Raw genomic sequence first — 13,815 nt, forward strand, 5'->3', positions numbered from 1 at the left:
TGTCCACCTGTATCTCATCACCTCCTCCTACTTGCCATTCTCCTCACCACTGCCTGAGTTGGGCCTCCCCACCTCTCTCCTGACTGTCGCTCAGACCTCACCACACTCCCTGTCTGTTGGCTCTCCTCCATCACACTCGCCGTGATGTCCCCAGAGCAGTCTTACTGAAATACAACCCCAATCCCACTTTCTCATGTGGAATTCATCAGTAGCTCTGTTCGGTTTTAAAGGTAACATTTTGCCATTTTCTTCAGAATCTAGAACAATTCCCAAATTCTATTCGGCCAAGTACAAACCCCAAAGACATCTACAATCTGGTCACAGTGACTCTTTGAGAAATCAGAAGTCCTGCCCCAGAAACCAGAAGGAGCTTTGCAAAGGGACTTCCTCCTCGTGCCTTTGGCTTCTGTCCTTTCTCGGTGTAGGTTCTCTCAATTCTAAGCTCTTGCTCTTTTCCCTGCCCCCGTCTCACCCCCCAACCCCTGTGATCTCCCCTCTTATCCACCCTTTGCTGTTCGATACCCAGGAAACCAGTAACAGCTTCTTGGACTTTAAATGGTAAACCTCAATTGCTGGCTGTATTTTAATCATACCCAGCCGAGGAGGTCACATTCCTTGTTGGTGAATCCCATTCATAACGAATCATCACCGTCAGATAAATCTTCCCAAGTAGCTACTTGCCGCTCGTGGTACCAGCGGTTGTTAATCTAGTTGTTGTGAAATCCTCTAGCATGTTTACGCCAGTGCTCAGACTCTTCCCTCCAGTTCACGTCCATATTCACTGAACAATCGCCTGCTTTATGAGAACAATATCCGGGAAAGCTCCAGGGCATGGAGTAACTATAATAACAACATGAAGCTAAGCACACGTTTGTGCTGCCTCCCCGGACTCCCGTACCCACCACTCTATTAAAGAGGCACCATCACCCTGAGGTTGAGGCGGAGGAGACTAAGGCCAAGCCTGGAGAAGAAGAGAGGACTGTGGCGGCGGGAACCATGCCCGTGCCCTCAACAGCCTCAGTGGCTGCTCCTGTACTGCACTTGGCCAACCCTCCCCGGGGAGCCAGGACTAAGGTCACCTGAGTCATCAGTTGTGTGGGTTAACACCCTTTATACAACACCTACAGTAACAGAGAAGAACGAACGTGACTCCATGTTGGATCTGTTCCTTTAGCTCCAACCTCTACGCTCAGTTGCCTGTGCTTAGTCATGCTGACTCTGCACCTTTTGTAAAAGAAATTGTCTATAGCCTGAAATATACATGAGTGCCCATTCTCAAAGGTGTACCTTTAAAAGTATACATTTTCAATTCATATAGAGATAAAGAGTTGCAGAACAGAGAGAGTGACATTTGTCTTGCTGGAGGTTTACAGGGACACCATGACCAGACCTACGTGGACAGCTGTAAGAACAAAGGGTTATCATGTCCCCTCTGTCTCACTGGCACCAAGAAGTCTGCAACAACCAGCCCCAACCTCTCCCCTTTTAGCTTAAAAGAAGCCTGTACTTTAACTCAGGTAGGATGGTTCTTTGGACACTAGTCCATGATCTTCTCCGTCTGCTGGCTTTCCAAAAAAAGTCACTATTTCTTTCTCAAATACCCCGTCTCGATCTACTGGCCTGTCGTATGGCAAGCTTGGACTTGGCAATATTGCTAGTTACATAATACGTTTTTTGCTTGCAAATCCGTTGTTCATTGCCAACTACCTCCCAGAAAGACAGAGCTAGGGCTACTCTCTGCTGCAGATCCTGCAGCCAGCGGGGGAATGAAATCTGTAAGCCCCGTGGACACGTTGTGAGACCAACCAGAGAGCAAGGCACTTCCCTGGAACTCAGCGTCCAAACATGTCTCCCTTCTGTCCAAATGCAGGAAGATGGGGTCACCCACACTGCATGGTTTCACAGTGAGGCTCCCCCAGTTGCCCACTGGCTCCCGTGGCGGGTGGAGAGGTGCCAACACCCCTTCCTACCCCTGCAGGGAAATAGAAAACCACATTCTTTCCAGTTGCCTCCCTCCAGCTCCCACCCCAGAGGCTGAGCCCCAAGGCTTGGGCCCCTCCTCCCATCACCCACTGGGTCATTAATCGGTGCACGTCAGGTGCGAGCCCCCAGAAGCTGAGGACAGCTGGGCCTCTGAGAACGGACAGTTAGCTGTGCCTTCTTCTCAGCCATGAGTTCTTGTTCTCTATACCTTCCTTCTCTCCTGCCCCCATCACCGAGATCACAGCCGGTTAGTCATGATTAACTGCAAAGGCTCGTTCCAGTGCCATGGTTATTACTCTGAGCAGTTTCGGAACTCCCTGTTAGGCACTGTCCTCGGTACCAGCTTAGGAGAACAACAAGAGAATCAGCATGATTATCCCGGATCAAAATCTATAAACAACACAGCTCACTAGGATTACCAAGCTCCAGCAAACACTCGCTCTAAATGATTTTGGCTTTCTCAACAAATTGAATTCATCCCAAAAAGAGAAAAGCTTGTTACTACAAAACACGTTCTACAGATTCAGAGACTAGTTCCAGGGATGTCTGACTCTGAGTGTAGACTCTGGACTAGGGCTGTCTGGTATGGGTTCAAACCCAGCTGTGCCAACTACCACTGCTGAGATCTGGAGCAAGTTCTTTAAACTCTCCGTGCCTCAGCTTCATCATCTGTTAAATGGGTAGATGCTACATTCTTCATGGAATTCACAAGACATGTAAATTTGCTTAACACAACAGCCACCATAAAGCACGTGCTCCATGAATGCTGGCTCCTGCTATCACTAGGCTACAACTACTCACCTCCTGGACAGTGAAGGGAGAAGAGCAGAGAATTCTCCCAGAACAACACTGAGAGGCTGCAGTTAGAAAGAGGACACAGTTTCCTGAGTAAGCATGACACCTAAGAGGCTACACAGGGAAAGATGAACAGATTGGACACTATAACAATATATTTCATGCATACATCAAGAGATGCCATAAATTAACTTCAAAGATAGTTAAAATATAGGGAGAAAAATACATGTGACACAGTTGTCCAAAAGTCAGTATCAGAATACTTATATTCTCTCTGCTTTTGCATCAGAGATTTTCCATATCAAAAATAGACTAGCTATCCATCAATTAAAGCAGACCAACCATTCAGGATACAAGTGAGCCAAGGATGTAAACAGAGAATACTCAGGAAAGGAAATGTCAACAGCCAATGAAGCAATGAGAGATGAACAATCTCAGCAGCAATTAAAAGTGCATATTAAAATACTGAAGCACCACACTGCACTTTTGAAAAGTACAAAACTTCTGAAAAACACTTAACATCCAATGCTGGTGATGACATGGGAAAATGGTCAATCATAGGCTGATGGTGGAACAGCAAAATTGATATGGCCTTTTAGAGAGCAATGTGGTTGACACCAATAGTTAATGTAATATAAAATGTAAGTGTCCTATAATCTAGAATTCCAGAGAATTAGAATCTCTCCTTAAAGAATGCTAATACATGTGCAAAACATATGTGTGTGTATGTGTATGTGTGTATGTTCATTACAGAAAGTTTATTAGGGAAAAAAACTGAGATCAAACCATAGCAAAATGAATCAAGGCATTAAGGTATTATGGTACAGTCTTAGAATACTAAGCAATAATTTTTTTAAATGTATCAACAAAAAATCTAGAAGGAATAATATAGGAGAATGGCAACACGTTTTTGATAATTGCTTAATAATTGCCAAGTACACAGTATATTTGTTTTATGTCTGCAGAATCACAGAGAGGGGAAAAAAAGGTAGTTTAACAAAACTGTGAAGGGCAGAGACTCTGGATCCAGACCACTTGACCTCTAAACCCAGCTCCACGTATATTAGCTGTGGGACTCTGGACAAGTGACTTCAATGCCCTGTGCCTCAGTTTCTCCTCCTGTCACATGGAGACAGTAATAGTGCCTGCCTCATGGGGTACCAGTGAAAGATGGAGCTAGTACACTGACGTCCTTAGCATAATGCCTGGCAGACAACTAAGGGCTCAGGATGTCATTTGAGAACATAAAGAGTTGCTTTTTATCCTGTGCCCACTATGTGCCAGGGGCCATCTCTAAACTGACCCATGGCTCTGAGTGGTGGAGCCAAGCACCTCCACTCTATGTCCTGTACTGCAGTGACGCCAGATGCCAGGCTGGCGAGAATGTGTGCAGACTGAGGGTTTCTCTGCTCCCGAGGATCCGTGACCTCCACCACCAGGCATGGACTGAGCTTCTGCTGCTGGTGCCCGCACTCCGCCCCCACCCATAACCCGCTGGACTCCTCCCTGCAGGGCAGGTGGGCGAGCTACCCACTGATCAGCCCCCGGGACCTGTGGCCCATCCAGGCTTGGTCCCTCCTGGTTTCCCTTCTCTAGGACCACAAGGCCAGGCCACATGTTCTCTCTGTTGCTTGAGGGTCAGGCATGTCTGTAGGTCAAACTGCTGCATCCCATCCTCCCCCCACCCAGCTGCAAGCTCCAGGCCTGGCCACAACCCTAGACGCTCCATCAGGCTGTTTACTTTCTTATCACTTTCAGTTTATTAGAATGAGAACTTCTAAGCAACATATATTAAGCCTCTTTTTTTTCTTGCTTAGACCAGATTTGTTAAAAGAAGGGAAAAAAATAACCAGTTTTGACTTGGGAAACTTACAACAGTTGGAGGAAATTAGTCATGATTTGAAATAAATACTAATATATGGTATATCAGTTATCTACTGCTGCCTAGCAGACCAGCCCAAGTAGAGTGACTTAATACTGCCATTAATTTAATTCATGCTATAGTTTGGAAAATTGGGCTGGATTCAGGCAAAGAATGTGTTTTACCCTTGACTGAATTCTCTCATGCATCACATTAAGCCTCTTTTCCTTATTTTTATCCCTCATCTAACCCCCATGGACAAAACAGCAATTCTTGAATTGCACTTTTTCACTTTTTGACCATCAGCAGATGACACCACAAGCCCAGAGGAGGGTGTCCACGGCTGCTCCTCAGTGCGGAGTTCTCAACTCCCCCTGAACATATGGGAACTCTGGGTGGACAGAGGCAGCTCTAGTGAGCTTGTCCCCTTGTTCCTCGTTCTCCCATCAAGCCTGGCTGCACACTGGCACGCCTTCTGTTATATAACCATTGTTCTGTCCTGCCATTTTGTTTATGCTGGTGTCACATTCCATTATGTCAATTTTTTTTTTTTGGAACGTGACAGACATGAAGCTGTTTAGAACTGGATACCCTGGCCATTTTGGTTACTGAGAAAAGCATGAGATTTAGTCAAACCTTTGGTTCCCAAAGAGAGTTCAGCATATTCCCTGAGAATGAGACATGCAAAACTTGGCTAAATGGGGTTAAAACAAACCCAAAATAAAACCAAAAAAGGGACTCTACTGTACTATCCAAGTAGTAGCCCAGAAATTTAAAAATTATATTCTCCAAAAAAAAATCTATTTTGACCCAGGCACATGAGTATTCAAGGTAGGTCCAAAGAGTTCAAGAAAGCTAACCCCCTTCCAAGAGTCAAAAGACTCCCTCCCTTGGCATGGTTCCCAGGAAGGAGGTGAAAATTACAGCCAATCATTTGCCTTCCCGTTCAGAGGGCTTTCTCGGATTCAGCACTATTGACATTATAGAACAGATAACATTTTGTTGGGTGGGCAGGTTAGGGGGGCTGTCCTTTTCCATGCAGAATATTTAGCAGCATCCCTGAACTCACCCACCAGATGCCGAGAGCACCCTCCACCCCAGTTATGCCAACCAAACGTGTGTCACGGCATTGCCAAATGTCCCCGAGGGACAAAAACACTTCTTGTTGAAGACCACTGCCCATGGGACCACTGGGACTGATCCCCGCCTGCCTCCACCTCCCCTCCCCAAGCAGCCCCAACTTTCCTGGACTCACTGCCAAACCCCCTACCTCCCTGCTGGCTCTCTGTGTCCCCCCCTCCCCCCAGTCTGACTCATCTCCTGCCCTCTCCGACCCACTCTATCTTCGACTGGGGACTCACGAGCAGCCATCAGCAACAGTCTCCGTGTCTTCACTGACGATTCCCTGCTCTAACCCTGGACTTCAGGACACGGTCCCTAACAGCCATCTCACACAGCAGGATGGGTTCTTCCCTCTTACTCCTCTTTGCCAACCCTGGACCACTTCCCCAGAACTTTCCTCAAGCCCCTTAGAACATGGGTTGGCAAGACTATGGGCCAAGTCTGGCCCACCACCTGTTTTGGTACAGTCTGTCAGCTAAGCATGGTTTTCACATTTTTTAATGGTTGGGGGAGAAAAAGTCTAAAGAATCTTCCATTACATGTAAAACTCAAATCTCAGGGTCCATAAATAAAGTTTCACTGGAAGGCAGCCATGCTCATTCGCTTACCTGTTGTCCATGGCTGCTTTTATGCTACAAAGGCAAGAATTCAGTTGCGCAGTTGCAGCAAAGACCGTCTGGCCCACAAAGCTTAACATATATATTATCTGGCCCTTGACAGAGAGTTTCCAACCCAGGCCTCTGACACGTGGGAACAGTCTGTACCATCCACTCCCAATCTGTTGTCATCATCCACTGCCCGCCACGTCACTCTTCCGTGTGTACTGAAATGCACGTGTGACTGAAAGCTAGATGGCACAACTGCTGACGTCAGTGACTAAATGAAGTTCAGAGCTACCTCTGTGGGCTGGGATGCTGTGTGGAGATCAACAGGATGACACTGAAAGTTCACGTGTTATAAAGTCCCATGCCACGCTCATCACCAGAAAGACTGACATACAAGAGCAGGAAGATGACCTGGTGTGTGCTGACAGAGGTCAGAACCAGGATGAACAGAGAAACATTATAGGGAAATTTTATCCATACAACGAAATGCTAAGCAATAATAAGAGTTGTAACGTTACCGAGCACATTTAGGTCAAATGACTTTCACAATGAGCTGAAAAGTTGAAGGAGAGGATGGGGTGTTTCAGGGAGGAGAGTGTCTTGAGCCTGAGGGCACAGAAAGTGCTCCTGCTCTGGGCTAGACAACCCCGAAGACTTTTTAGTCCGAACATTAGAGACGATTAAAATTTAAACCAGAGTCACTGGCTTCTTGGCTGATTAGATGCTAAGTAATAATTTTCTTGGTAAAATATGAAAGCATCCAACATTTCTCTTCCTTCCAATCAAATCTGTAGATTTTAACTGCAAAGATAAAACACAGTATGGCACACACAGTCACAAAAGGTACTTGTGGGTGGCAGGTGACCAATACACTCATACCTTATTTGGTAAATACTTGGCGTGGGGTTCTACTTTTTTAGAAGCTAAAGCAAAGCAATGTGAGTTTACAGCCTTATTAGTCCTCAGAATTAAAGCACACAGCCTGGCAGGCCTTGGTCTGTAAGAAGACTTGGCAGATTTTTTTTCTTTTTGATTCTCTTCGAATTTTCATATTTACTTGACTAAAAATACACGGAAATAAACTGGGAGTTTGGGATTGGCAGACATCAACTACTAAGTAGAGAACAGATAAACAACAAGGTCCCACTGTATAGCACAGGGAACTATTCTCAACGGCTTTAGTAACCTATAATAAAAAAGAAACATAAATATATATGTATATATATACACACACACACACACACACACACACTATGCTGTATACCAGAAAGTAATACAACATTGTAAATCAACTATCCTTCAATTAAAAAAATACATTTAAAAATACACACCTACATAGTATGTAAGTCAAACTGCCTCTCTAAAAAGTCAGACGTGCAAATCTCACTTAGGGATTATGTTTAGGAACGGTAAGTTGGGAAACGATTGTGTATGATTCAGACACTGAGAAGCGAAGGCCAAAGACTTGGATTCCCCCCCGTGACTCAGCCCCCTTGTCCTGCGATGAATCACATGGCGCCAACCCCCCGACTGTTTTCTCATTTGTAATGGGAAGATAAGAGCACTTGTCTTGCCTAGACCCTGCAGAGAATCATCATGAGAGTTCAAGAGACACAGAAGGACCATCTGCGTGCAGAGTGCTATTATATACCTTTTAGGACAACGTGAATCTCTTTCCAACCTATAACATAGTTCCATCTTGTTTTCCAAAGTTTTGGCATTCATTGGATCACAGAGTTACAAAATCCAGCCTAAAATTCCTCCTACGCGGCGGAGGCAGGGCGGCGGAGGCAGGCGTGTTGCTACAAGTATGGGGTAAGGAGGGCCAGAACGTTCACAGAGATGAAGAGTAATCTAGGTCAGGCATGCATCTGTGTCTTTCCAGGTCTACAGGGAATCGAACACAATGAACTTCTTGATTCTAAGGTAGCGTTTGGAGGCACAGATGTTGGGCAGGTGACTCAGCTCTACGTGCAGGAATTGTTTCCCAGCTTCCTTCTCGCCACCCTGCCCCTCTGCCAAAATTATACTGTCATTCTGGGGCCATGGGGCAAAAATCCCTTCAACAGGCTTCGCGGATGAAGCCCCTTCATAATCATCAATCTTGAACCTGTTATCTTTCTTTATAAGCGGGAAAGTGGATTTTTCTAAAACAAATGCTATGAAATTTACATCAAAGTAATAATTTCAGTAAAATGAAAATCAGTCGTATTTGGAAACACCGAGACAGCAGCATTTGGAGGAGCACCTGCAGCCTCCCGTTCCGGATCCCACCAAGCCCAGAGCCTCGAAACCATCAACTGTGCCCAGGATGGTCCACCTCACTGCTGTTACCTTTGCCGACATATCACAAGGTGTTGTCACCTGAACTCACAACACACAGGCCTTTGAGACGTGTGACAGCAAGAAACAGAAAAGAAACAAACTTGACATCAGTCAGCCAGAGCAGAAGAACCCCGAGATCTACTGACAAGGCCCCCTAACTCCTGCCCTTAGCATCTTCGGTGGTTTTAAGTAGAGGTTTTTCATCCCAGGGTGTACACTTTGCTCAACTCTCCCCATGTCATTTTCTCAAGCAATTAGCCAGAAGCAGTGCCAGAGAGTGCCTCCAGGGTCCTTCGAGCATTGCTTGAGTTTCCTGAAGATGTTAGATCACTAAGTTCAGTGTTCACAGTGGACTCTCTCACTCCTCAATCTGTTCAGAAGTTCTGGTCTTCTTTTCACTAAAATAGAGCTTCTGGTATGCAGACTCTTAGAAATAGCAAAACCAACACTGAAAGCGAGGGGACAGAGAAGAAAGATCCAGGGAAGGACACTGAGGAGGAACAATCAGAGAGGTACCCTGGAGACATTCAGAGACATAGTCACCAGGAATGAACTGTACAGAAGCCACATACAAGTGGAGTCTCATGACCACCACAATCATTCTTTTATGATGCTTGCATAACAGGGATGTCCAAGCTGATAGGGACGGCAAACAAAAAAGGAGAGGAAGAGGGAAGAAAGCTGAAGGGGAAGACCAATCCTACTTGCAAAAATTTGTGTAAAAATCCTAAAGAAATTAGTATCGAACAGGATTCCAACAGCACGTTTCAGAAAAGAACACATCACGACCAAGTGGGTTATATTCCAGGAATGCAAGATGGTCAAAGGATAAAAAGAAATGAATTAAACAAACAACTTACAAATCCAGAAAAAAAACAACAAAGTAAACTAAAAAGAAGATGAAACAAAGGTGTCAACATGGACCATGCCTGGCACGTCACTCTCAGACTGAGGCCCTCCTCCTCCTTCTGCAATAGGAGGCACCCAAAGGCACAGGCTGGCTCATGCTCCAGTGACCCCACGACTACCAGACTGCTCTGGGCACTTCCTGGTAGTGGCGGGGGTAGGTGTTTCCTTCGGGAGGGAGAGGAAGGGACATATCTTGATCGCTCTCTTAACTCATCCCACTTATTCTGCGTTATGCTCTTCACCATGCAGCCGCCTGACCCACATCTGGCTCCCAGGTGGATCTCCATGATGAGGGACAATGATCTGGCCAAATGATGTGAGCAGGGCTTCTGCCAGCCAGCAGCAGGGAGCCTGCACTGGAATCAGTGCATCAGTCAGCCCCGGTGGACCCGGCTGGCATGGACTGGTCCACAGAGCCCCGTTGTCCTAGTAAACTGAGAGCATCCATTTAGGACAAGATGACTGGACGCAGACCCCAGAGCAGCATGGCTGCCCTTTTGCCACACCTCTGCTTTATGGAAGCACTTCTGAGCTCCTAGAGATTCTGTCCAACTTTATATTTGGATATATATAATTTCTCATGGGATTGTTAATCTTTCTGTTTCTTCCTATGTCCTTTCTTCATTCTTACTTTCTCCCAGCCCAGATGGGAGGTTCACAAGAATGGAGAGCATACCTTTTCCATTTACATGTGGTCATGACTTCAGATACTCCTGGCCTATAACAGACACTTAACAAAAATGTTTGCTGTATGACTGCTGAATAAATGATACATTAGAATTTACTGAAATTATATATATGTACAAAATATATAATAATACTTAATTATATATTTATTCTACTCAACCTCAACTATATATTGTCATGAGTACCTGTCACATTCACGTGGCTTACCATTTATTTCTAGGTCAAAGTTTTGTGTTTCAGATTTTCTTCCAATTGATAAAACAGCTTTTCTAAATAGATATTAACTGAGATATTGTATAAAAACACAAGTGAGTGAAGAAGAGTTCATGGGGTTAGTAAGATCAAATCTGTGCAGGTCACTAGGGCCGTCTCGCCCAGGGGAGTGCCAGGGGCGCTGGGCGGTGTTTCAGTGGTAGAGAAGAGGCGGGGAGCTGGTGGGGCAGGGATGGCCGTGGGCGCCTTTGGGGGCGTGGCCTGCCTCCCTCTTTTCGGTGTCCTTGCGCCCCCTGGATGGCTGGGTTAGTGCTTACTTTTCGCGGAGATCTCGCACTTGACTGGACTTGAAGCCGGGAGCCGAGGTGGAGCAGGGGCTGGAGGGAGCGGACAGAGGACTCCGGATGCTCTGCACGGAGTGCCTGCGGCTGCGCCTGCGGTCCAGGCCCCGCTGCTCGCCCCCCGAGCCGCCGCCGGAACACACGCTGGCCCTCCTCCGGTCCCGCCGCCCGCTGGGGGGCGGCTCCGCTGTCTCATCGCTGTCCTCGTCCTCGTGCCGGAGCGCCACCTGAAACAGCAGAGGGCACCCAGTGCAAGGTCAGACTTGACAGCCTCTCTTAGCTTTTCAGTCTGGCCCTTCACGAGGACTTAACACTGACTCCTCCCAGCCTGGGCTTCCGCTTCTCTGCAAGGCTATCATAGTCACAGGTAACCCAAAGCACAGTCGGCAAACTGAGAGATGCTCGCCACTCACTGTGGATTTTCCCAAATGGATACGAAAGGTCAACCGATGTCAGGGGTAGGTCTGAGAAATAGTTTGTAATTAGCTGGGCTCTTCCCTCTGTGGCCGGGCACTGCCCTTGCCGGGGTCCTCGCTCCTGGCCCACCCTTTGCTCTTCTCTGGACCAGGAGGCGGCGTCTCCCCGGAAGCCCAGCGGGGGGAAGCCCTGGAGTTCCACACCATGCCGGAGCTCCCTTCCCAGTGAGGCTGGTCCGAAGAGCATAGCAGAGATTCTGGTCAGAGGCAGGAGCCGCAAGCTCCAGGTGAGTGGAAACGAGTCATCAGCGGGTCTCTGGAGGGGCCTGGTGCAGCAGGACCTGCGCCGCGGACCCCGGGCCACCGCCCTCCCCGGGGACTGCCCACAGCCTGGGTACCGTGGGGGTGGGGCCTGCAGTCACTCTAGGCAGCCTGCATGTGCAGTCACAAAAATACAGACCAGAAATAGACTAGACCTCTAGGATTAACGTGTTTTTTTTTTTTGACTTCCTAACAGCAATGCATACTTGTGCAGAAGAATAACTGCCTTACACTTGACCACTTCAGCTTTCACGTGGAAACCTGAGCCAAATGTCCCCAGCCTCCTACCCCCTTTCAAGGGATATCGCAGCCCTGCTCCTAGTTGGGTGGTGCCCTGTCCAGTCTGGCCATCTCTTAGTCTCCTCCATCCTGGATCCTCCAAACAGCCCTCTCCTTTCACATTAACACCAACCATCTGTGCTCCTACACAGATCTCCTTCTTGCTGGCTCCCAGTCTTCCTAGTCCTAGGTGCTAATCTGTATCTCCAGCTTCTCTAATTATTTTTATGCCTACCTTCTCAAAAGCTAGACCTCCAGAAGAACACACACTGTGGACTAGCCCTGTGTGTGGCTGGCTGTGCCACTAACAGACCAGACGTGACCTGCGTCAAACTGCTGTCTCTTTCTCCTTCACCAAAGGAGCCTCACAGGATCACATTTGTAGGTTTCTGGTAAGAATAACATATCTAATGTATGTAAAGCAGCTAGGGTAGGGCTTTCCCTGTGGCTGGTACTCGATAAACACAACCATTCTTTCCCACCTGTGCCCACAGATGAAAGGGCCTAGGATGCCCATAAATTCCTCTATCATATGCAATTGGTGGGTCAGGCCACCCCACAGCCCACAGGAACCAGGCCCAACCCAGTCCAGCAGTCTCTCTGACTCGGCACCCAAGGAGTCACATGGTCCCATGTCCCCCCAAAGTACATATTTTCCAGTCCTGTGGGTGCTCTTGGGCACATTTCACAACTCAGTCAGGACAAGTGAGGGAATGGAGAAGTAATATAAAGGCCCAGATAGCTAACCACACACGACCTGGCTTTCACATCACCTGTCTACACCTGGCTACTGTGAAATCAGTAATCCCCTACGTCCAAGTGTTGGCATTCGTGTTCACATAGCAAGTTGAGCTCGGCAAAGTCGAGGCCAGGCTGGCCACTCTCTTCAGGTTCACAGGGATGGGTGCCTGAGACGCATGACTGTTTCACAGGAGTGCAGCCGCCTTTTATCGGCTCCATCACCAGTTTCCTCCAGCTCGAGCTTTTATGTAAGATCAATTTAATGAAAACTCTTCTCTCTACGTGCCAGATACATTTTCTAACAAACTCCCAGATAGAGGAAGACAGTTTAATAATATTTTGACTATTCTGTTCCCCTAGAATTTACTAGTCAGACATAATTGGTGGAGGTTTGAGGTCAGAATTGATAAAAGCTTAGAAAAAGCTGTTGTTATATCTGGCCGGAAAGTCTATTTCCTGGGGAACCCTCTGCAGTATCACTGCGGAAACGAAGAAAGAAATTTTGCATTTGTTTCATCACTTTTATCATCTCCACTTTCACACTTTAAATGGCATTCTCTGGGCAAAGTTTGAGAATGATTATACACCCAGCAAAGCACAGCATTTTAAAATATCACTAGCCAATTAGTTTTTCATTTTTGGAAACAAAAACTCTAGACCATGTGGACTTATTCTGGCCCGGAGTATTGACTCTGCTTACTATTCACATTTGGAATGATATGATTAGGGGGAAAAGTGGAGTTCAGATATTTCTAATTCCTTGTCTAACCTCAGAGATCCAAGGATCAAATAGCATTCCACTCACAGTTCCTTTCAGAGAAGCACATGGTGTGCACACAAATTAACTGCCTTTTGTCAAGGAAGATGGAGAACTGGAAAGCTTAAGTGAAAAGAAAATCTTGAAAAGTTATCAAAGCAGCTCCATAAAATGTACTTCAGTGAGGGCTGTCTGAAGTTCAGAGCCTCAAAAACGAAAACAAAAATCCACCTCCTTAAACAAAGAAAAAGATGCCTGGAGGTGGTAAATGGGGCTCAGAATCCCAGTAGATCCAAGAGCAGCCTTGGGCTTGGCAGTCAGGAACAGTGAAATGTGAAATTTGGGGCTGGTCTTTGCTCACGGTTTTGTGTGTGTGTTTTTTTTAACAAGAAGAATCTCAGCATCACTAGTGTCCGCCAATGACAGGAAGAGACACCTCTTTCACATGTCGGGCCACGGT

At 46.8% G+C, this 13,815-nt stretch overlaps 1 protein-coding gene across 7 annotated transcripts in view; it reads right to left on the reverse strand.

The window, feature by feature from the left end:
- FHOD3 (formin homology 2 domain containing 3) overlaps window positions 1-13,815 on the reverse strand; it is a 402,137-nt gene that overhangs the window by 121,315 nt on the left and 267,007 nt on the right. For all 7 annotated transcript variants that reach the window (XM_072948976.1, XM_072948975.1, XM_072948981.1 and 4 more), the window contains one exon: window positions 10,818-11,068. In XM_072948976.1, coding sequence (XP_072805077.1) covers window positions 10,818-11,068 — 251 coding nt within the window. The remainder of the gene's footprint in view (window positions 1-10,817; window positions 11,069-13,815) is intronic.

The sequence above is a fragment of the Vicugna pacos genome, chromosome 24 (assembly GCF_048564905.1).
Source record: "Vicugna pacos chromosome 24, VicPac4, whole genome shotgun sequence".
Classification (NCBI taxonomy): Eukaryota; Metazoa; Chordata; class Mammalia; order Artiodactyla; family Camelidae; genus Vicugna; species Vicugna pacos.